Below are 24,875 nucleotides of genomic sequence, written 5' to 3' on the forward strand. Positions count from 1 at the left end.
AATATATGCCTTTTAGACCGGTGGCCCCGACAGAGTCCGGCTGACTTCTCGTCTGGGGAAAGAGTATGTCAACGTCATGAACATGCTGGTTTTCACACTTCCCGGAACCCCCATCACTTACTACGGAGAAGAAATAGGAATGGGGAATATTTTAGCCACAAATCTCAATGAAAGCTATGATGTCGTAAGTTAATATGATTTAACCATGCACTATACCATATACGCATTCTTGCCAAAGCAGATGACTTACTACTTCTGTTCTACAGCTAAAAATCGATTAGTTTGCTTTTCTTTCTTACTGTTAAGACAGTAAGGATTCTCAGCCTTCTTGGCTGGGGAGCCTGTACACAGCCCTGCCCAGTGTGGCTCAGAGGTGGGGTGTCATCAGGCAAACCGAAAGGTCACTGGGTGGGCTTCCCAGTCAGGGCACACGCCTGGGTTGTGGGCCAGGCCCCCAGTAGGGGTGTGAGAGGCAACCACACACTGATGTTTCTCTTCCCTCCATCTCTAAAAATAAATAAAATCTTTAAATGAAAACAAATTTGAGAGCCAGTTTTGAGTCTGGAGTATGATTCCTGTCCTCTCCATGTCCAGAAACATTTATTTAGTGTTTGTCTCTATTGCTACATCTCTCCTGACCACAGCACAAGGACTTTTCTTGTTTCAACAGAAGTAACGCACGCACAGCCTCAGATGAGTTGGGCTGCTTATGTTTTGCTTTTGTTTGAGGCTATGACTCTCATAATTGTGTTTTGAGTAGATGAATAATCTTGGACCTATGATTTGTATTATTAGCTTCAATTGTATGAGATCCAAGTTCCCTAATATTTGGTCAAAGGGCACTCTTTCTATTTCAGCTCCTAAGTCTGTGTGCGTGCTCATGAACGATGACAAGGCTGGGTAAGAGGGCAGACCCCAGGCTCCCTGTGCACGGCTGCACGCATGGCTGCACCATCACCACTGCAGCAGAGTCCAAGCATGTGTCAGAGTTCAGTTAGTATTGTCTATTCAAACCCAAGACACCATTGACAACTTTTCTTTTTTTAAAAAATTATTTATTTATTTATTTTTAGAGAGGGAAGGGAGGGAGAAAGAGAGAAACATCAATGTGCGGTTGCTGGGGGCCGTGGCCTGCAACCCAGGCATGTGCCCTGACTGGGAATCGAACCTGCGATGCTTTGGTTCGCAGCCTGGGCTCAATCCACTGAGGTATGCCAGCCAGGGCGACAACTTTCTGATTTAAACTGTGGAACTGGTTACGTACTGAACGTTAAGATCTTTTCATTATGAATGCTAATGATACAAGTACTGCCAAGAAATGTGGGTAATGAAATCATTATGTAGCAAATTATGGCCAAATTACAATTCAATTAATAACCAGGCCACTATTTTCTCCTTATGGTCTTTTGACACAGACCACCCTTCTCTCCAAGTCACCAATGCAGTGGGACAACAGCTCCAATGCTGGCTTCTCTGAAGGCAGCCACAGCTGGCTGCCCACCGGCACCGACTACGAGGCCGTGAATGTTGATGTAAGTGCCCATGAGAACGGGACGCTGACTCCAGCAACGGGAGACGAGTCTAAAACCGTAACTGATGCCCTGTAGTCAATCACACAGACTGCTCGTACAGTTTCTAAGTCATGTTTCTGTGACCATACAAACCAGGACAAAGTGTGCCGTGCAAACCACCACACTGAGCATACAACTCCTCACCAGATGGACTAAGAGCTCTGAGTTATTAGGGAAATTTTACGGAGGTCTATTAGCAAGCCTAGCTACCTGTCCTCCTTTCTTCCCCTTAAAGGAAGGAAAGGAAGGAAGTCGATGGGTCAGTCTAGGGTAGTGAGGGCTTGAGAGCAAGCTTGTATACCTGAAGAAACTAAAGACACAAACAGTCCCCAAAAGTAGCTGTTCTAGAAAAGCACACCCTTTTCTTGCCTATACTATTCTGTTTCCATGGTGATCAAGTTCAGCAAACTTCCTAAACACTGTGACTACTAAAGAGATAAAAAATTCAGTTCTGGGGGTGCTCAGTAGCTCATGGCTACCACACTGGACAGCACAGATAAAGAAGAGATATAAAACATTAAAATATATTTTAGAATTGCCACTACAATATTAAAGGTAGCCATTAGAAGAATAGACATGACTGTATAATTTTCAAAGAACATCAGAAGGAAAAAAGTTACATTAAGATAACCAATAAAACGGATCCAATAAAAAGCTAAAAAGGAAGAAAATAAAAAAAGTACAACTACAAATGAAAGAAAATTAGGCTACAGGATTATGTCTAAACATGTGGCAATCATGGATATACATGGGTTAAATTTACTTGTTAAAAGATAAAACTCTCCGATTAGATAAGACAAATCTGACAGAACACTTAAACAAAAGGATGGAATTAAAATCCCGACACTAAAGACAAATGCTAACAAAAAGAATGCTTGCCTCCTGGCGATAGCCATCAAGACAAAAACTACATTAACCCCTTTAGACTAATTTCATTCCCAGATATCTGTATCTTTAGATATGATTTAAATGTCATTTAATCCTATGTGTGATTATGGCTAATCTACACAATGGAGTCATTTCATTCCTAGGTCTCTGTATTTTTTGATATAGTTCCAATGTAATTTTATCAAATGTGTAACTGTGGTTGATCCACACAATGGACTAATATGCAACTTTAAAAAGAACGAGGGAGGTTCTGTGTGCACTGACACGAGGCCGTCTCTAACGTGCTAACTAGTAAAAAAGTACAGAATGGTAAGATGCCACCACGCGTGTAAGACATGAAGTGTGTGCATGTACCTCGGCACAGGCACAGAAGGCTCATTTCGTGACTCATGAAAATGGAAGAGTGTGCAAACAGCAACAGTGTCTATCTCCGACAGAGGCACTGGGAAGCTAGGGAAGGGTGTTGAAGAAAACCTTTTTATTTGATATATTTACATATTCTTCTTATAATTGAGTTTTATACTGTATACATGCACTTCCTACTAAAAAAAGCAAAGTTACAAAAAAGCATGTGTGGAAATATTTAATAGCCGACAAAATAGAATTCAATATGAAAAGCACTGAGACAAAGGCAAATTTTAAAAACCTGTTAAAAGAACATTCCACTACAAATCATGAATCTGTGCATCTAACAATAACTTCAAAATATATAAAACAAGTATTCGGAGAAACACAGAGAGAAACTGACAAGTCCACAATTACAGAGAAGACACTTCAACACGCTTTGAGAAAGTGGTAAATCAAATAGACAAAAGTCATAGTTAACACTCACTGGGCCCTTCTTCTGTGAGTGGTACTGAAGTAGGCTTTTTCATGCATTATCTAAGGCTACGGAAAATGTCAATAGTAATCTGACAAGTCATATACATATACCATATACACGTACCATAAATACCTTTGTAAACAGAGAGTAAACGTATTTTAAACATCCATTAGATACTCATTAAAGACTACACATTCGGCCCCTGCCCCCAAACCACCACCAAAGCCGCCACCGTCAGCACCGCTGGTGAGAGGACCGGGAAGTGAACACATCCCCAGTTCGGCGACAGCTCTGACAGACAACCTGGCGTTCTGTATCAAGTGTCTGTGCTCTTTGACACAGTAACTGTCTTTCTGACACTTACATCCTAAATACATAATCCAAATATAGGGGGCAGTAAGAATATAGGGAAATACTAGAAACACGAATTTTGAAATGAAAAGGAATGGTTACCTATGGTATAACCACTTAACAGAATTATGCCATTAAAGTGACATTTATGAAGTTATATAATAACGGAAGATGCTTGAAATGTTAAAGGGAAAAAACCCCCAAGAAAATACAACATTAAATTATGCATGTTATTAATAATAAGTGAATCCAAATTTTCTTTAACGTACATGTTATTTTAATGGTTTTTAAAAAAGCACTAACGTTTACTTTACACAGCTGAAGTCATGGCAGCAGCCTACACGTTATTCCGCAAAGGGAACAGAGCAGCCCCAGTTGCCTAGATGTTCCCGGAGTCTGTGGCCATTGTGGCTGCTTTTTCTGCCAGTTACAGCAGACCAGATGGGGGCTTTGTTTAGGCAGGTTAAATATCCATTAACTCAGACATGGACACTTGTTAAGTGAAGTCAAACCTGGCCTCCACATCATCGCCGGCTACGATGTAGCACATGCTGCAAAGACAAGGTGAAACCCTGCATTTGCAGCAATTGCTACCAGTAGCTAAGTAAAATTCTCTGGCCTACTTCATAATACTTACAATTTGGTGATGATTGTAAGGGGCAAACCTGAAGCAAGTTTTTTTGGGAAAATTTCTTACTTGATACTAGAAATATTTTTTAAAAACTCATAGAACCAAGCATTTATCTTAATACCTTTTAAATACCTTTTTTTTAAAGGTCCAAAAGACTCAGCCCAGATCAGCATTAACGTTGTACCAAGAATTAAGTTCACTTCGTGCCAATGAGCTGCTCCTCAGCCGGGGCTGGTTCTGCTATCTGAGGACCGACAGCCCCTTCGTTGTGTATGCAAGGGAAATGGATGGCATCGACAGGATCTTTCTCGTGGTTCTGAATTTCGGAGAATCATCACAGCTAAACCTAAAGGACATGATTTCAAATATTCCCACGAAAGTGAGGGTAAGGCTAAGTACCAGTTCCGCCAACAGAGGGAGTGAGGTCGACACACGAGCTGTGATGGCGGACAAGGGAGAAGGCCTCATCCTTGAATACAGCACGCAGAGTCTCCTTCACTACCAGCCCGGTTTCCGAGACAGGTGCTTCGTCTCCAGCCGGGCATGCTACTCCAGCGTGCTGAACGTCCTGTACAGCTTGTGTTAGACACCTCTGCGACAGAGACGAAGGCACCGGCGCTCTGCTCTGTTCTAAGCATTGGCATTAATTTCATGTATGGCCTGCTAGGTAAACTTTATGAACTTGAATGTAACTGCTTCAGGAAAACTTCTCCAATGTTTTTAAAGAATAATAAAATGTTCTAAAGAAAATTATCGTTTGCAGGAACTTGTAACTTTACTGAGATAGCATCAGCAGAGCTCATCAGAATGCCTTAGGACTCCAGATTATTAGAAAGATCTAATGCATTTTAATGTGGAGAATGTTCTTACTCCATAAAATATAGGCACAAGAACTAGATGATGACTTACCACCAAAAATGTTCACTAGCAAAGAGGCAGGGCCTTGATTTGTAAACTGTTCAAAGGAAATTTCAGTGAAATGGACAAAAATGGAGCTGTTCTGATGGGGGGGGGGGTTCTGCTGTGACCCCCCCACCCCACCCCCTGCTCCACGTCCTCCTAAGGAGCGTGATTAGAAAACTACTTTCCCAGGTTAGGGAGCAAAAACACCAAGGAGAGAACAGCACAAGTGAGATGTACACTAAACAAAATTTGGAGAGAGAAGCAAATTTTTATCAACTATTCACTAACTTAAAAAAAAACGCTCACTTTTGCTAACCCAATAGCAAGTAAAACTAGAAAATACTTCAATGGTCTCAATTCCCATCGGATACAACATTTTAGAATTTTACGTATTTCTTAAGATTCTCGAACACACTGGTGCTGTCAAGTCCAAGTTCCTCGTACAGGAATTTAATTTGAGCTGTAATCTAAAAGAGACATTAAACAAATTAGAATGAAGGCCTCTGTAGTAAAACTGCAGTGTTAAGTCTGTCCATGTTCTTCACCCAACCCTGCAGTCGTCAATTTACGGCAGGGATACTTTCACTTGGGACAGAGACAGAGGCTCCCAACAATCAAGATCAAATTATGTTAACAGAGCCCCCAAGCGCTAGAGGGCGCCTCCTCCCCTGACTGACTCCTGTTCTTCCTCACCCTCTTGGGTGGTGGTCACAACCCAGCTGTTGTAAAGCAGCTGTCCCAAACCCTGCCACAACCACTCCACCCGGAGTGTGAGACCTCTCTACCAGGGGGTCTGGCAACGGAGAGGGCCTCGATGACATACCTTTTTGTGAGAATCCTCAATCACGTGATTGCCTCCAGGCTGAATGTCTAAAATAATATTGGGGGCCTGATAGCCTGAAAAAGTTAACAGATAAAACAATTAAAAAGTTTTCGGCCACCTGAGTCCTATTTCTTCCCTCTTTTCCCAAGTGATCTATTAAAGTAATAGTGAAGGATAAAGGCATAAACCAGCACTGCCTACAGAGAGATTGTAAGGGGCAAGCAGGAGATGAGCTTCTGAAACTGGGAAAGCAGGAGGGGAGCCAGTGGCTGATGGGGGAGACTGTGGGGCCGCATGGACAAGGCTGTGACCAGGAAGGAGGCCAGGTGGAGGCTGAGAGTCCTGAGACCGGGAAGCACCAGCTACCGCCATGGTGAGAGTGCGGCGGAGCTGACCCCGCGGGGCAGCTGCCTGAAAACCTCCATGTGGCTCCCTGCCCCTCTGAGTCCCCAAGGTCTCGGTGAGGAAAAACGGTGAGAGTTCCTGTTAATAAAATACTAAGATCTAGGGAAAGTTAAAGTCGCCAATTTGGACGCTCCACAGCAAACACTTTAGAATCTGTTTTTTCAGAGGCTCTCAAGAATAATGGCTCAGTTAATACTATTAAATGAATGAATGGCTGTATGATAGTATACCTCCAATTTATACCTGATATTTAATTTTACTTTTTTTTGTGCCTTGCCTACCCTATTTTAATATTGTCCTTTGAAAAAGAGGCGAGGCGGTTACAGTTAAAACACATGCTTCAATTAGTAGTCAATCTGCCCAAAATCCCGGGGGGATGATTTGGTCTGTACATCAAGTGTAGTGTCCTGAGCGGTACGCTAAAGGCAACAGTCCCTTCGGCTGTGTTCCCCGCTTCCAGGAGGCCTCCTACCTTCACCGGCGTCCTTAGCATGCTCTGCAACCGCTTCCTTGAGTTTCTCGGTATAGTTTACGATTCCTTTCAGAGGTACACGCTCGTCATTTTCATAAGCTGTGATGTGAACCGAAGGATAATGCTGCGAGAAAACCGACGTACAAAGAGTTTGTATTGTTCCTTATGGCCCCCTCCTACCTCATAGATTATGTAAATAACGCCCTCCAATTCCCCCCTCCCCCCTTAGTGCTAGACCTTATTTTCCTCATTGGATATCTTCAGAGATCTACGGTATCGCAGCACCGGTCTACTTGCTCCCTGGAATAGCCTTTCCCTGACTAGAGAGACCACGGGCGTACCGACACAAACGTGGAACAAGAGCAGAGACGGTGCCAAAAACTACTCGGGTCTGATGCGGAGGAACAAGCTAAAGGTCGACCGAACTCTGGCCTCAGCACAGGTAGGTGCCCTCTGATTACCCTCTCCGTCACTGCTGGACAGTGATGTCATAACTATCTCTCACTACCTGAGGTTTAATGTTTTGATAGGGACAGTATCGTTTTATGTAGTTCTTGTGTTTATCGTCAGAAGAAGGATTCCCCCACTCTTCCAGTTCTTCCAGTGTCAGCGGGAGTGTGGTGTCCATCATGGTGTTGAGAACATCCAAGAAAGGTGCCTAAAAAAAAAAAAAAAGGCCAAAGAAACTTAAACTTTGACAAACAAGTCGGTGAAATGAGTTTCAGGAAAATACGCTTCACGGGCACGCGTGCCGGCTCGAGAGGACAGCGCGAGAGGAGCCACGTGGACCCCAGGCACCAGACCAATTGCTCGGTCCTGCCCAGTGCCTGTAACTGGCCTTTAAGGTATTTAGACTTTATGACACTTATATAAAACTATAAACCCCTTCAGGGACATTTATATAAAAAGAATGGGTTTATTTTCTAATTTCACAATTTTTGTGCCTTTTATTCACATGCATAGATTTTTATGTACAAGTAGTAAACGGTACCACCTCACGGCCACGAGGGCGGCTAGCTCCTGGAAATTCGGACACATGCCACAACACGCATGGCCTAAGGACACGACACCTGTCTGAGTGGAACAAAGAACACTGTGTGGTTCCATTCCCAGGAGGTGCCTTGGAGTAGCCAAGTTCAGAGAGAGAGAGAGAGAGAGAGAGCAGAACGGTGGTTCCCGGGGCCGGGGGGGAGGGGACTCCCGTTCAGCATGACGCAGAGTGCTGGAGACCGGCCGCACGGCAGCGTGAGCGTGCCCGACACCACTGAACTGCGCTTAAAAATGGTAGAGCCGTACATTTTGTTATTTTACCACAATTAAAAATTAAAAACAGACAGTGACACACGAATAAACTCTTCTTCACCAGATGGATATGGATATTATACATTAAAAAAAAAGATAAATGCTAGTTGAAGAAAATCTGGATAATATCCAGGTTGAAAGACGAGAAAAATCACTCATTGGCTCATAACCAGTGCTAAACATTTAATAAAATGGCAGCTGCTTTTTCACTTGGCCTTACAGTCTTGTTAACATGCACCTCAACCTTCTTCCATATTAACACCAATCACACATAGTGGGCAAATGTAATTCTTTTTTGTCTGTCTAATGTCTGAACTTCCTTTCTGCATTTACAGCCTTCCAATTCTTCTGAGACAGTTTGTAGAGATACCAAATGCCAGACAGTTCCTTTCCCGGCTCTTCCTGCAGCATGAGAGTAACCACAGGACTTAGGTCCACTGATCAGATATAACGTGCACCAAACTCTCAATGGGAAGTTACCGGCTCCAAGTAGGGAACACAGAGGACTTATTCTGGTAAAACCGCCACAGCTATACTGAGCTTCTAGAAGCAACACCAGCAGTGTGGGGTGACTTGTACCCAGAAGTGATGGCAGGGAGAGTTCCACGGGACAGCTTTATGGCATATTGTGGACATGTGTCTAGCTGTGAAGCCTCGTATTATACGCATCCCCGCCCAATACGCTTTAATGAATCCCTTTTCTGCCTAAGTTAGTCAGGAGCTGGTTTCTGGTGCTTCTAATTAACAACTCTGATCCATGTACAGATACTCAATGCTGGGTACATAGGTGGGTGCAGTTCTTCACTATTACAAGCACTGTGGGATAAATATCCTTAAACGTACATACCTGATTTCCTTCCTAATTTCTAAAAGTCAAAGGTTAGTTGCATTTTCTTTATGTTGTAAATGATTCTGCCATTATTTCTGTGGATAGATTTTTCTCCCACAATTAGCATTTCTATTTTAAAAACATATTTACAGTTCAGGATTACTTAACACATTTACTAAATACTAACCCTCAGTGTATACTCCACACCCTCAAAATAAAAAAAAAATCTAAAAAAATCTAAAAATAATTTGCTCTGCTCATCCCAGTCATATTTTCTAGAGTATCTAACCAAGAAGCAGGTGAAATGAGCTGCTATAACTTCATCATTCTGGATACCAGGAAATGACTATCAAGCGTTTTCAAAACAGAGCAAGATGTTTCCATGTAAGTGCAGAAAAACTACGCCTAAGGACCACTAAGAATGGAGCACCTAAAAACAGCGAGCCCCCTATGCCAGGACTGAAATGCTGATGGGCGACAGAGTCACAGATTTGGGGCATTCCAGAGTCCCAGTGCGCTCTGCTTTGCTTCCTGGGATTGATGAGTCACACGTGCTTTGTCTCCCCCACCAACTCTAAATGTTGTTACAAATAAAAATGATCAGTGGGAATAGCCATTAATATCCTTCAGTGAAAATCCTTAAAAATGAATCAAGAACACTGTCAGGGAAGAGTAAGTAAATAAGTAGTTGGAGTAAAATAACTTGAGAAGTTCTCCCAGAGCTACAATTCTGTGTTTAAAGCGTTGTTATACTCATATGCTATGGTGAACACACAATTTTTTTCCTTAGGGCAGCCTGTGGGTGCGCATCCCCCACCCACCCATCCTGTAAATAGCTAGAGATGGCGTGCACTCACCTCCAAAGTCACAGCTCTCAGGAGTTCTGGATTAGAATTGCACAGTGCTCCCACAAGCACCCCTCCCGCACTGAAAGCGGTCAGGGTTGTGAGGCTCGGCTGAGAAAAGCCTTGGCCATGAAGCGTCTTAATGCAAGCTTCTAAGTCAGCAAGGCCATTGAGTTTTTTAGTTAAACGGCCATCAGCGTGCCACTGGAGGCCTAACTCACCACCACCCCTGCAATTAAAGGGCAAAGAGGTTTCAGTGGGGAAAAAAAATTAATAGTATAGGTCAGAGGTCGGCAAACTATAGCCTGTGTGCCAAATCCACACAGAGGCCTGTTTTTGTATGGCCCTCGAGCTAAGAATGGTTTTCACATTTTTAAAGGTTGGGAGAAAAAAATCCAACCAGGAATATGCAGCAGAAACCTTATGTGGTCTGCAAAGCCTAAAATGTTTATAATTTGGTTCTTTAGAGAACAGTTTGCTAACCCCTGACAGAGATAATAAAAAACTGATTCAACAAATATGTTTTGAGTGACTGCTTATTATTCACCAGACACTGTGCTAAATGCAGGCTTTAAAAATATAAATAAGCAAACACCCACTACCCCGGAGAAGATCAAAATTTTGTGGGGAAGGAAAACAGCTACCAAACAATGTGCTGCCACTGTAACACGAGTGTATTTAAGGCATCACCGGAGCAGAGGAAGGACCATTCACTTGTCAGGTTAAGGACACTTTCATGAGTCAGGAACACGAATGCTTTAGATGGAGATAATACTTAAGCTGAGTCTCAAAGGAAGATTATGAATTCCCGGAAGGCAACGAAAGAGAAGGCATCAAGACACAGCATGTGCCGGGGCACAGAGGGCAGGAGGCCTGTCGCCGGAGAGGATGCAGCAAGGCTGGGCATGTGTGGTGGGAGCATGGGACACGTTGGGGGTGATGCCAGATGCCACTACAGTGATGGGCGAGATCGCTGGAATGTTAAATACTCTCCTGAGAAATCGGATTTTTTTATGGAGATGGGAAGGTGGTAGAAGGTTTTAAGCAGAAATGAAATAATATTTGTCTTGAACACAGCTGAAATAAAACAGAAGTCAAAGTAGGAAAAAGGAGTTCAGCTTAAGAGGCTTATTTTAGAAAAACCCAAACTCAGGAAAATTGAATGGAAATAATGTTACTAAATAAAAGCCTGCTATTATTCTAAAAATCCTAAACATCTGGTACAAAATCCTAAAAAAATACCCTTTTGCTTTTTGGATCAACTGATGTTACTGGAGTGGGCTCCACCAGCACAGGTTCAGGAGAACAGAAATCCAGGCTATGAGTGGGAAGACACACTCTTGCCCCGACACGGTTCTCCAGGACACCTGTGACAGTGCGGTCGCACTCCAACGCCAGGGTCCGCATGCCGACTCACCGAACATGGCAATATGCTAATATCCATCCATCGTCCACCAACACCCGCCTTTCAGGCCGGAAGTTCATTTTCAGATCCATGCCATAAGCTCCATATACGTGCACCAGGAGAGGCTTTTTCTGCAAGTCCTCAGAATCCGTTTTGTGGAAAACCGTCATGGGCACTGATTTCCCGTCCTGGAAACGAAGAGTTACTATGCATATAAAGAAGAGCATTTTAGAAGTTTTTTTTATCCCGTTTCATGTCCTGCTTATTGACCTGGAGCAGAAACTTCCCTTAATGAAGACAGAGAGTTGTGGTCTTTAAAATGTTATGATACTTATTCTCAGCGACTTTGCTGACCTGTAATATTAACCAGAAAAGAGCAGCACAACTAAGACTTGAACCCACTTTATTAAATGCAGCTTTTTGTGACAACAAAATGATTTTAAAGGGTTCTTCACTACCCCAAACTATTACATTCTTTCAGGACAAGCCCAAAAACCTATTAAGGCCAGAAGTGCTTCCTGTACCTGGGGCTACCTACCAGCACGTTCCATCTTAAAATATTTACGAAGAAGCAAACTACAGAAGTTTTAACAGCCCACTTTTCTGTCCTCTATAGACACAATTCTCAACATCAGCACCTGAAATCTTGTACTGACCTTACTGATAACCACCCACAGCCTCTTCAAAGGCCTACTGAGCTTTATTTTTTTAAATGTGTAAAAGCAAGTCTCTAATCTTTTTTTAATTTACCGATTTTAGAGAGGGAAACGGAGGCAGACCTCAGCCTGCTGCCCCGTCCACTCACACTCCCTGGCTGAGTCCTGCACATGCCTGACCGGGGACCACGCCCGCGCCCTGCACACCCAGACAGCACTCCCACCAGCTGAACTGCCGGTAAGAGCTGTAAGTTTTATAAGTTTTAACACCTGAGTTACTTTTAGGGCAAGTAACTATTCCCCAGTGTAGCCCGTATTCATCAATCCCAACTGACTGAAACCAGGCACTCCCTGGACAGGCAAAATTAAAATAATCTGAACTATTTCTAACCTTCCTTTCACTCAAATAGGGTGGGAAAGTGGGCTCTCACCCTGCTTACAGAAACTAATGAAATAGCACTAGTTTACATGAGGAAAGGAATATAACTAAAACCACTCTCCCTATTTTTTAAAAAAAGATTTTATTAATTTATTTTTGGAGAGAGGGGAAAGGAGGGAGAGAAGGGAGAGAAACATGGATTGACTGGTTGCCTCTCCTGTGTGTCCCCACCGGGACAGCACGAACCCACAACCCAGTGACAGGGGAACTGGAGCTGTGACCTTGGCCTTTGTGGTTCGATGCGCAGCCAGTGCTCCAAACCAGTCAGGGCGGCTCCCGCCATTTTCATTCTCATTTTGAACACTTCCCTTTGGAGCCCCAGAGTGTCATCTAATAAGGAGGAACTCTTTCCGTTATTATTCTTTACTGTACCAAACTTGTTCAACAGTATAACATTTTTCACTTCTCAGTGCAATTCGTTCTTATACAATGATGTAAGAATGATTGCTACAGAATAATCTTGGTCTTTTCATCTCCTTACCTCCTCCCCAACTTCAATTAAACAAGCAGAGAAATACTTGCTGGTGAAAACATATGGAAAGGAAGAGGCCAGGATGGCAGCAAGTCCCACAAGGGCTGGGTCCTGCCTTCACCAGCAGGGTGAGAGTGCCTGCAAAGTCATGGCAGCCCATGCACTCAGCCGCTGCTTCCCTTCTTAACGAGCCCCTGGCTCTCCGAGAACTTAGCTTCCATCTGCAGTATGATAATTACAATATTTTGACGGACTGGTGTAAATCCCATTGTTTGTAAAACAAAGCCTAAACATACATATTTTGTTAACGAAAACCACAAAAATCTGGAAGGTAATACATTAAGTGGTTAACAATGATTTTCTCCCTAAGAGGTACATCAAATGGACTGAAAAGTAGTCATTTAAGCTTCCCATCTTCTGTTTTTGCTTTTGTTGAAATGAAGGGCTTGATATGCTAGTTTTGAATTTTCTCGTCTTAAAATTAAAAAAAAAATCCCCCCCCCCATATTCCCTAAAATCATGTGGGTCTTACGGTATGAGATCTACTTTACAAAACTGATCTACCCAGCAACTGCCCGACATTTGACAAACTGCAGACTTCCAGTCAATAGCAGCTGACAGTGGAGATGACCAAGACTCACCTTGCTTTTGGCTTCCAGACGTAGGACACGACTAGTCTTCGTGATCGGGTCTTCATGCCCAGTCTCCTCAAACAGTTTGCCTTCTGCAAACTTGTATGTGTAGTATTTGGGGGGGCGTATTGGAGAGCAAAGCTGAAAGGGGCAGTTCTTTGGGTCTGAATTTGTATCCATTATGAATCCACAGGCCCAAGGAGGGAGCTAAAGAAATAAAAGTTATTTTTATTCCTTATCTAGACACTAAGTATCATTAATCAATTAAATTCCTGGGTCTGCTCCAAACAAGATAATGTGAACATCAAGTTTATACTTCTATCCATTACCACATAATGCTTCATTTAAGGATTACTTTAGCACAATAAAATACATTTCATGTAAAAAACAAACACAACTCTACACTAATGACCAATAAAATAAGGAAAAAGGTTTATTGTGATTCTGGATTTACATGAAATCTCTAATGGAAAAGTTTATTTTAGGGTATAAACTTGGGAAATAAAATAACAGCAAAATGATTTTTTAACTGAGTATATTGGGACGACATTAGTTTGCAAAGCCATACAGGTTTCAAGTGTACTCCTCAATGAAACAGCATCTGCACTCTGCATCGTGTGCCCACCGCCCCAAGCAAAGTCTCTCTCCGTCCACCTTTCCCTGTTGTGCCCACTTCCATCTAGCCCCCACCCCCTTCCCTGGGCTGTCCCCACACTGTTGCCCGTGTGCGTGCATTATGCATGTATGCTTTTTGGTTAATCCCTTCACCTTCTTTCATCCAGTGCCCTCCCCTTCCTCCCCTCTGACAGCTGTCAGTCTGTTCCATGTGTCCATGCCTGTGTTTCTCTTTTGTTCATTGGATTCCACGTGTAAGTGAGATCATCTGGTATTTATCATTCTCTGACTGGCTTACCTCACTCAGCATAACAATCTCCAGCAATATGGTTAATAATAGCAAATCCAACAGCAATTCCAGAACCGAGTGACATCTCCCAGGTCTCTGTTCTCACAGAACAGGAAACCTCTGCCATGTGTTTTTCCGACCTCGCCTGCCAGCCCGTACTCCACCGCTGGGACAGCCAGTGGTGGCAGTCACCACTCCGGGCTGTGACCGGCATGAGAGTGTTTACAATCCGCGTCGAACTTTAGCTCCCCGGCTAACCATTGTGCAGAACAAAACCTTTCCTGTACCCTTGCTCTGAGAGACTCAGAGCTATTATGATTAAGATTCTTAATTTAAAAAAAAGGAAAGGAATCAGAATTTATTCTCTCCGAGCAGCAGGGTCCTGTTCAAGCCTTCCACTAACATCCTTCTTCACCTTTTAAAGAACTGTGGTAAGCAGGCTGACAGTGTGTTAGAAATGGTACCGAGAGTCAGAACATTAAAAGAAAATTGCCTTTCTTTGCCTAAGCAATTGTAGAAAGAGCAAATTCCCGAGGAAATCAGAGGTCCTGGCACAGCGAAGTCACGGGTGGGTGCTCTCCAGGAAGGGCTGCCGGGGGACGTGCGCACAAAGAGCGCACCATTTACCCTGTAGAAACTACAGCCCGAGAGCTGATGTTTACAGAGCAAATTTCTTGTGATTAATCCAAAGAATCTATTTTCCTGAAACACTAATGAGGGCATACGTTTGCAGTATTTCTTTACAATAGTTCCCAATTATTCTCCTCAGATTGAGGATCATTTTCAAGGACAATATATTTACGTGCAAGCCACGACCAGAAAGGAAAATGGGATCACGAGAGCTGGCGGTCCGGCAGCGTGTGCGGGGTGAGCACACTGAGGCGTGGTGGGAGCAGGGAAGCCTGCTGCTCACCTTGTCACCCGGCCTCGGCCAGAGGGGTGGGGGTGGGCGGACAGGGGCCCTCAGCCCACAGAAGCTCAGGTGTTTTCTGTCCTTTGTGAGACTTGGAAAGTTTCCGTGTGATCTGCCATATAGTGAGCTGTTTTGGTTTTATACCAACTGGTCCCAATAAATCAAAAAGTCTTTTGGGTGTATTTCTTAAACTAGTGGATCAAGGTTAAAGTTTTAATCATAACAAAAACTGTGCCAAGGCTGCAAACATTTTAAAGCCTGTCTAGCTCATGCAGAAATAAGGTATTAATGATCTCAAGAATATTTTAAGCCACATTTCCCACTTGGATAAGCCTGCAGTATCATTCATGTGTATTAATGGACAGCACCCAAGAATGATTCTAAGTCAGCCAGGTGACAGGCAGATGGCTATTCCTAGACACTTGACAGAACAGGTTCACCTTTAGTGTCTGCCCAGCAAGCAACTCACAGCAACTGCACTGAAAGAACGATTAAGATGTAAATGCCGAAAGAGAAGTCAAGAATGCACATGCCACCAAATAAACTGAAGTTAACATGAAGTAAAAAACTTCCCAATCTGCTTAAATATCATAACCAATTAAATCATCAAAACTTTTTATGAAGAAAAAAATATTAGGAAATACGGATGACATGACCAACGATAGGAGACAAGTATATTAAGGGTTTTATGATTCTATTGCTGGGATTGAGTTTAAAAAGATATGTCAGTCAAGTGCCCACTGGGCAGACATGTTACAACAGAAATACTTCCTAATCCACTCATAGTTTGGCTTAAAGATTTTGTCCTTTGTATATAGCACTCTCTTTGCATATTAATTGGTATCAAGCAGTTAATGAAAAGGCTCTGATCTGTGAAATTCTAAGTAGCACTGGTGTAGAGACAGCATTAGGTTCCATGTGACGATGACTCAAGACCATTTCACGTGGTAATAACGGGCACTACAGGCTGGGAAGGTCAGGGAATAACATAGAGCGTACAGAAGAACTCAAAGACATGATGCCCCCTCTAATGCAAGTTAAAACCACAGAAAATAGAAATACAAAAAATATAGAAGGTCATATTTACTTAGAAGTCAAATCTTATAGCAGAGTAAACTCATGACATTCCTAATTTTCTTGACGGAATTTTGTTGTGATAAACGCGCTGCCATAAATTAAGTATTCTCTCCCACCTGTGTTCACATAGGCTGCAACACGAGGAGATGTCCTGCCAGTTTCCAATGGAAGATGCCTGAGTTTGGCATCAATCAGCAAGTGAAAAGCTCCACTTTGAATCCAGTGGATGAAAGCAGTAAAAATTCGCTAAAGTTAAATAACCATTTTTGTTTTAGGGCAATGCTATAGTCTTCTAAGACACCAGACATTACACATGATAATGTGATTTTATGAGGTAGCTGGAAAATTTTGGTTGTCTTAGAGCATTGTAATTTTTTTATTTTACCTGAAAACTGGCCTCCCTGTGCCGTGTCTTGGTTGCCGCAGGACAGCCGAACGGGCCGCTGCCACACCACCTCACCAAGTGAGGCTTGACTCCTCAAATTACTCCTTGCCCTCAAATTCAAACATTCCCCCTCTTCACTGTTTATTCATAAATTCATCACCCTGACAATCAAAAATTGTCAAATCATAGCTTCATCCCCCAGAAATTTATTCTGCTTCGATAAAACCGAATTACTAGCAGTTTCTTGAGCATTTTCTGAGCTTCTCCAGCTTAGCGCTCCCTTTGATAGACTTCCCCCTCCTAGAATGCTGCCCCCCCACCCGTCACAATCCTATCTGTCCTCTTGGCTTTATCTCAAATTCCGCTTCCCCTATAAACAGCTTTCCTGGGCCTTCTACCTCTCCTCTGGGCCCCACGGCACATTTTGTGTTTTCGATACTAGTTATTTATTGTTTTTCATTGTTTACTGAATTATACACAACACCCACATTTCACCTATCCGTGTTTCCACCAGTGTCCTTTTCCTGCCCGAGGAGCCAGTTCAGGGCTCCCCTCTACAGCCAGCTGTCAGGTCTCTGGTCCGCCCAAGTCCTTCAGTCCCTCCTTGACTTTCTGGATTCTGAGGTAATTTTGAAGAATGCAGGGCCATTATCTGGTAGAATGTCTTTCTATTTGGACTTGTCTGATGTTTCTTCATGAGCAAACTGAGGTCATATATTTCTAGCAAGAATACCAGAGGGGAGCACATGCCAACAGATCTTATCACCCGTGGTGCCAACCTTGTTCTCCTCCCAGGTTTTTCGCTGTGAGGTGCTGTTTTCCCCTTCGCAATTCATAAATACTTTGTGGGAGATGCCAGTCCTCTTACGGAGTTTATCCTTGAACTTATGCCCACTAATTTTAGCACCTGTTAGTGGATCTTGCCTACAGCAACTATTACTGCGGTGTTCTAATAGTGATTTTCCTCTCCTTCATTCTCGACGCCACTTGTTTGAATCCACCTCATACTGACTCTGTGTGTCCTCGCTGACTCTCGTGATAAACTGTCTCGTCCTTAGGCCAGATATTCTGCCCTGTCTTTCCACTCCAGAGTGCCCAGTACAGGGCTCTGCACACCGAGGTTCAATAAACACCCCGGGAACTTACTGGAACTGCATTTGAACAGAAATTGTGACAATATAGCAGTTAGGGTGTGCTTGCTGGTCATCTGGCTCCATGACTCCTCCCGCTCCTTTTTTTAGAACATTTTATTTATTTATAGAGAGAGGGGAGGGAGGGAGAAAGAGAGGGAGAGTCACACAGATGTGTGAGAGAACATCGACTGGTTGCCGCTTGCATGCTCCTAACTGAAGACCTGGCTGGCAACCCAGGCATGTGCCCTGACCAGGAATTAAACCAGCAACTTTTTGGTTTGTAGGCCAACGCTCAATCCACTGAGCCACACCAGCTGGTGCTCTACAGCTCCTTCCATATCAAGCAACATGGAGGCCTCTCCGTTCCAGTATCTTAACTCATGTTAATGCTGCTTTAAAACGGGGCAATAAGGGTGCTGTTGTAAGTTCACTGGGGGAAGCAGATTCTCCTTCCTGGCAGCCACAAGCAAAATCAGCGAGTCAGCCTGCCAGGGAGATGTGCCAGCGTCACAGCTGTGTTGCAGTGGGGACCACTGCCACCCCGTTACTGAAAGAAATCAGACTTCACCCTTCCTGATGCTCCGGGTGAGGAAATTGGCAAAGAGATGGTGCAGGCGCAAGCAAGCAGTGGCAGACACACAGTTGGCATGACCGCTGTCCCTAGTGGGGGTGTGGGCTGGGAGCAGCAGACGGCGGTTGGGCACGAGCTGCCGGGCTGGCCTGAGTTATTACTATAGCTGAAGCTGTAGAAACATGGGATCCAGTGATCCCTCACCTATCGCGGGAGTTACATTCCAGAGACCCCCGTGACAGGTGAAAATCTGTGAAGTAGCGGCGTTATATTTATTGTATTATTTATATATATTTTAAGTGTTATAAACCCTTCCCACACTCCTATACACCTTTCCCATTCTCTCATTAACCTTTCCCACACTCTTATAAACACTTCATATGCTCCTAAACACTTTCTACACTCTTAAACCTACGTACTTTTAACATAGAAAACTCTGTATGGGTACTCACCAGTGAAGTGTACAGTCGTCCCTCACTGTGTCACCACAGTTCACTTACTGCAGCTTCACTGTAAACCCGCGATACAGTGAAGCCGCAAGAGGTGGACTGTGATATAGCGAGGGACGAGTGTATATAGAAGGAGACATACTTCTAAATCTGAGAAAGACCCACCATGTTAAATTCCATTTAAATTCTTTTAAGAAATAGTACATTGCTGTTATTCAAAATTTGATGTTCTGGTTAAGCTAACCGCATGCACTTTCATTAACAGTATTATCTTTTGACAATTAAACATACCTTTAGAGACCGAACTGAATCATCTGCCAGGCCAATCACATTGACATAAAGTAGATTGCTGTGCTTCAGGAACAGAACACAGTGATCCTTAAACATGTCCAAGTCTACGACTTTGGTATTTCTCTTCATTGTGAAAAATAAATCCCAATTCATAATAGCAGGGGTATCTGCTGCTGTTCTCATTAGCTGTGTGGAACAAAGTTAGAAGAGACCCAGGTAACAGAACATCATGACTACAAGATCCCGAATTCACAGATGAAACCACCGAAAACTAGACATACCATCCTTCACTGTTTTGTGAGGAGCTGAAAGAGATCGCTGCATCAGGCTGAAGCATGGCCGTCAGCACTGAGCGGGCCTAGGCTAGTCTGCGGGACAGCTGAGTGTGGGCGCTGACAGCCGGGCCCGACACAGGGACTGCCTCGCTGAGGGTGATTCAAACGGCTAACTCGCAAAATCATGAATTTATAAAAGTTTGCTCTTTTAAGTTACTTAGTTTGGCTGTGGTGACTGATCTGATTAGGATAGAGTGTGTTTTATTTACTATCCTTTTAAGGCACAATTAAAATATGTAGAGGTATCAGCTCTAAGGGAAAAGAAATGGGATTGGTTACGCACAGCAAGGTGGCATCGATTCTACACTCTACCAAAAGCCTATAGAACAGTGATCTCGAGTGTCACCTTGAATTCCGTGGGCTCGCCGACGTTAGTGAGAATGTATAACTCATCATCTCTGTGCTCCACGTAGTAAAGGACCCCGTGTATTCGCTTCTGGATAAGCACTGGTGGGTCCCAAGGACTTAGGCCGTCTATCAGCCACACTTCGGAGGTGGTTTTGTTCATGATGTTTATGGTGAGGAAACGGCTATCTTTTGTAAGATAAAGGAAAACAAAATAGCTAGAGAGAGAGAGAGAAGAGAAGAGATGTGAAAATCCAATAAATTTCAAATGCATGCTACCTTGTTAATGAAAGTATCTCACAGGTGTTTAGCATAGATGTTAATTTATAATGCACATAGAAAATAAAAACTCCTTAGTGAATTCTGCTTGTAAACTAAAATAGAATTATTTTTCTCAGTCTCCCCCAAATATTCAGACTATTTTTGTCTTACATTTTATTATAAACATTTTTCAAAGATGCAGAAAAGTTGAAAGAAATGTAAGGTAGATGCCCATATACCACCACTGAGATTTAATCATTATTAACTTTGCTGAATACATTATCACATATCCACGCATTGTCAACCTACCTTTTTTTAAATGCATGTCAAGATAAAGTACAGGCACCATTTAACTCTCAAGTACATTAATACTGATAGGTTAAAGGGCTTTTTACTAGGAGAGGAAATAAACTTCCTAGGGGACACAAGTAATTAAGTCAGAAAAGGGACACGGTTTACTTTGTTTTTCTTCTGTGTACATGACAGCTTTCCTTTTTTCCCTCCTAGTATTTACAGAACAGAACAATAGTCAGGAAACAAATCTTCACAATCTCACTAACCTAACACATTAAAAAATCAATATAATTATTTTTCTACTTTTTCCTTCTAGTGTTTGTTTGTATTTTATTCATGTCTTTAAATAGATGTCAATAAAAATATAGATGCAATTTTGGATTCTGCATTCTTCTGATGTCATATTATATCAGCATCTCCCCACTTTAGTTACACAGTCTTTATGATCATTTTTAATGACTACCTACTATTCTACCAAATTAAAATATAATAATTTTAAAAAATTTAACTTTTAATGTTTTATTATAATAATTAGGACATAAAAGGCAACATATTCATTAAGATAGTTTCTCTCTCCCTGACCTTTACAATTATTTACTTAGGATAGATTCTTAGGAATAGAAATACTAATTTAATGATTAGGAGTATTTTTATGATTCTCAGTGGACTGAGTGCTGGCCTGCAAACCAAAGAGTTAGTGATTCAATTCCCAGTCAGGGCACAAGCCTGGGTTGCAGGCCAGGTCCCCATTAGGGGGTGTGTGAGAGGCAACCACACGCTGATATTTCTCTCCCTCTCTCCCTCCCTTCCCCTCTCTCTAAAATCTTTAACCCCCCCCCAAACTGGGGGGACCCTCCCCCCAAAAAAAGAAAAAAAAGAGTATTTTTATGATTCTTGATAATTATAATCAAATAATATCTTAAGAGCATTACAGTAATTCACACCAACACAATGCATGGCTTTAAATGTTATTTACATGTTTCCTTATTATAAAAGTTAATTCATACTAAAAATACTGAAAGATATAGAGAAGTGAGTTAGCATACATACATTTAAGATGCTTGGAAAGTACTGTGCTAAGTAGATCAGGGTGCTGCATGCCAAACTAGACTTAAACATATTTAATTATGCTTCATTCCCTACGGGAAAGAAAAAGCATGCTAGAAGCCAAGTACTTTCCAAGAATCTTAAATGTCTACTTAACTTCCTTAAATTTAGAACGTAAACATTAACAACACATGACAAGGAAGTACCTTATTCAAAAGTATAGCTCACTGGGTTGGTTTTGAAGTTTTTTGTTTTGTTTTTTTCAAGTTCAAGCTTTGTTCACCAGGTGGAAATGATTCATAATCATAAGTCATTGATACAAAAAATAAATGACTAGCTTGAATAATCATCTTCAAAAGATACACTTGATCAGTGACACACAGAACAATGGATCATATGAACGAACAGTTCTGGGCTGAGGCTGGGTAGCTCAGTTGGTTAGAGCATTGTCCTGATACACCACGGCTGGGGGTTCGACCCCCAGTCAGGGCACACACAAGAAGCAACCAATGACTGCGTTAAGTAAGTAGAACAACAAACTGATGTTCTCTGTCTCTCTCCCCCACTCCCCTCAATTCCTCTCTCTCTCAAAACAGATCAATTGAAAGAAATTAAAATAATAGTTTTGGTAATTTTTCATTGAAACAGTTGTCATCAGGAAAAAAGCGATGACTATAGCACTGGACCAGGAATGTTCATGCTACGGGGTGGAATAAAGTAATTTCTCAAGATCTCAAATTATTAATATAAACTGGGGAGTGTACAAGATTTTCCTTAAGGCCCTTGCAAGCTCTGAAATTTTATGAGATGAAGGGTTAATTTTCTTGTTTTGGGTATTGATTTCACTGCCACAGATTTATTTAGTGTTAAATCCCATCTTTTTTTCTTGCAAAATCTGTTCAGATGTTGTCCAAACTATACTGTTGAATGATACATGAGGAGACAGGACCTCTGTGTTAAGAAAAAAAAAGTTCCTCATAAATCATTTGGAAAAGTGTATCTGGGTAAGAGTCAAGGGATTTTGCCAGACACGTTTACCATCAGCTCCTTCCAAGCTTAAGGAGTAATACAAGGCAGGAGTCCTGGAGATTACAAGGAAATGAAGAGAATTACCTTTAAGGAAGAATTACCAAAATACTGGGGAGGGTAAAATGTAAACACCAATGGCCATCATGGCTCAAAGCAAAGCAATTTCAAATTCAGGTAACCTACATGGAATGAGTAGTGAAATTCATGCAAATGACACCATGCTATCTAGTTATGACTTGAAGAGATTTAAAGCTGCTATGTGACAACCCTATTAAATGTTTAACCAACAACTTCTCTTGTGGGTCACAGTCCAGGGAGAATGTCAGAAACTCTTCATTTTCAGTCTAATGATGTATTTGTGTTTAGTGTGGAGTTTAAATGTAATTAACCTCTAGTTTTAAAGCTGAACAACTTATAAAAAAGAATGCTTATGCTCATCTTAGCCTTCTTATATCTGGTTCCAGCCCAAACCAACATTTTAAATCAACCAAGAATGACGCTCTAGATAACTGGAGAAATACTTCGGAGAAGAGATTTAATTGCATTGCTCTAGTACCTTGGGTCTTTCTCTGTGTAAAAGCGTTCATTACGTTTGTTGTCACCGAAAGTGGCTCGATACACATCATGGCAGCGAAGGTTTCTCTGGAAGGTGTAGAATAAGACATCTTCTTCCTCTTCATCCTTTACCCATTCTGGGAAACAAGGAATTGAAGAATTATACATCGCCACCTACTTACAGGTTAAAACAAAAATGCACAGTGCATTCTAATTTTGAGTCCCAAAGAAGAGATGTTGTAAGTTCAGCCCTGGAAATCTAAACCTAAAATAGTTTTGACTGTATATAACCTGTGTTCTATGTAAGCCAGAGAGCATTCCAGTGAGTAAAATACTTCACTACATCAATTCCAAGTTTTCAAGTAGTTATTAGTCTCAGGGTAACTGAAGTTTCTAAATACGAGGTGAATGTTCAATATTTAGGAAAGACTTTGGTAAAGTCCTATTTGTTTTTCAGAAGATGAATTATGTTTAAACCTACAATCTCTGCCTGTAAGTGCTGTTAGAAACATTAGATCATTTTCTCTTATGCCTAAAAGTTTTCTGTCTGCCTTCAAGCTACAGGACATCTCCAACTACCAAGCATCCTTCAGTGCTGGCGTTTGCTTGGTCTTAGCAGAAGCTGTCAGTGGCTTCACAATCACATCATGACTGCCACCTGGCTGACAGTGACTGTAAGACATCACTGCACGGCACGCATCCTGATTCTGAGAGGTTAAAATGTACACAATTTATGTCTGAGGATCAACTGGATAGGGTATAATTTTAATTCATAGCAAAGGCATTTAGTTATTGAACAATGGGGAAATTTATGTAGGAAAATGACAAGGGAGGATAAAGTGTGAACATATGTATTATTCAATGTGATCACTGATAGAATCTGAAGTTCGTCCTACCAGTGAAAATATCACGACTCCTATTGATGAATCAGTTAGTTGAAACCTGTGTCTCCCCAGTCTGCTAGTGGATATATAAGTAAAGAAGGGAAGGCCTCCCGAGTAAGAGGCACAGAGCAAGGTGTGGAGCTGCAGGGTGTAAAGTAAACAGACAAATCACATTCTCATTCACATGGACGATGCAAATACTTCAAAACTGTGAATAGTTTTCTTACTGTTGGTTTGTCAACATAGTAGACTGTGCTGGTGACTTACCAAAACTGGACACATTTGGGAATGAAGCTTCCATTACAGGCTGATCACTGAGCTTCACTACTATACAGGTAGATGCTTCAGAATCTTCCGTTCTTATTTTGGCGGCTACATATTTTTCATCAGGGGCAACTCTGATACAATCAATGAAGGGCTGGTCTAATTTAAGTTCCTCCAAATTGAACAAAACTTCGTAGTTATCATTGTCTGCTGCATAAAGGATGAAAGAGATTAACGTCCAAAGATGTATTTAAAAATATTTTAAAGTGTATTTCAATGTTTTAAATTAGTATTCCTCTTCTATAAGATGCTATATTCTGGCTTCCTTCAGCATTAATGGCAGCTTGATTTGCATAGAAACTGGCATTTGTTATTTAATGTTATTCAATACTATACTATGCATCAACTTCTGTGATAAGTTGGTACTGTTATAGTCTAGTATTTATAGACCATATAGAACCTAAAAAGATGATGTAAATGGCACTGAATAATAAAATAGTATCTAGCACAGAACCTGGGATATAGCATATGCGCAAAAAAATGCTGGTGCCCTGGCCAGTGTGGCTCAGCTGGTTGGAGCATCATCCTGTGAACTGAACGGGTACAGGTTCTAACCCCAGCCAGGGCACGTGTCTAGGCTGAGGGTTCAATCCCTGGTCGGGCCATATACAAGAGGCAACCAAACAAGGTT

General features: G+C 42.1%; 2 protein-coding genes across 6 annotated transcripts in view; one reads left to right on the plus strand and one right to left on the minus strand.

The window, feature by feature from the left end:
• SLC3A1 (solute carrier family 3 member 1) overlaps nucleotides 1-5,015 on the plus strand; it is a 32,198-nt gene extending 27,183 nt beyond the window's left edge. The window contains exons 8-10 of the mRNA XM_028515342.2: nucleotides 17-184; nucleotides 1,416-1,532; nucleotides 4,410-5,015. Of these exons, the coding sequence (XP_028371143.1) occupies nucleotides 17-184; nucleotides 1,416-1,532; nucleotides 4,410-4,850 (726 nt within the window). The 3' untranslated portion in view covers nucleotides 4,851-5,015. The remainder of the gene's footprint in view (nucleotides 1-16; nucleotides 185-1,415; nucleotides 1,533-4,409) is intronic.
• The window catches only part of PREPL (prolyl endopeptidase like), a 35,693-nt gene continuing 13,734 nt past the window's right edge, over nucleotides 2,917-24,875 (minus strand). For 4 of the 5 annotated variants that reach the window (XM_028515339.2, XM_028515336.2, XM_028515334.2 and 1 more), the window contains 11 exons: nucleotides 24,188-24,394; nucleotides 23,038-23,173; nucleotides 19,852-20,068; nucleotides 19,171-19,356; nucleotides 13,457-13,654; nucleotides 11,261-11,436; nucleotides 9,856-10,072; nucleotides 7,376-7,525; nucleotides 6,868-6,991; nucleotides 5,991-6,064; nucleotides 2,917-5,634 (listed from right to left, as the gene is read on the minus strand). In XM_028515339.2, the coding sequence (XP_028371140.1) occupies nucleotides 5,545-5,634; nucleotides 5,991-6,064; nucleotides 6,868-6,991; nucleotides 7,376-7,525; nucleotides 9,856-10,072; nucleotides 11,261-11,436; nucleotides 13,457-13,654; nucleotides 19,171-19,356; nucleotides 19,852-20,068; nucleotides 23,038-23,173; nucleotides 24,188-24,394 (1,775 nt within the window). In that variant the 3' untranslated portion in view covers nucleotides 2,917-5,544. The remainder of the gene's footprint in view (nucleotides 5,635-5,990; nucleotides 6,065-6,867; nucleotides 6,992-7,375; nucleotides 7,526-9,855; nucleotides 10,073-11,260; nucleotides 11,437-13,456; nucleotides 13,655-19,170; nucleotides 19,357-19,851; nucleotides 20,069-23,037; nucleotides 23,174-24,187; nucleotides 24,395-24,875) is intronic. The other variant, XM_036027914.1, reaches the window with a different exon arrangement.

Source organism: Phyllostomus discolor, chromosome 6 (assembly GCF_004126475.2).
Source record: "Phyllostomus discolor isolate MPI-MPIP mPhyDis1 chromosome 6, mPhyDis1.pri.v3, whole genome shotgun sequence".
NCBI classification, from domain to species: Eukaryota; Metazoa; Chordata; class Mammalia; order Chiroptera; family Phyllostomidae; genus Phyllostomus; species Phyllostomus discolor.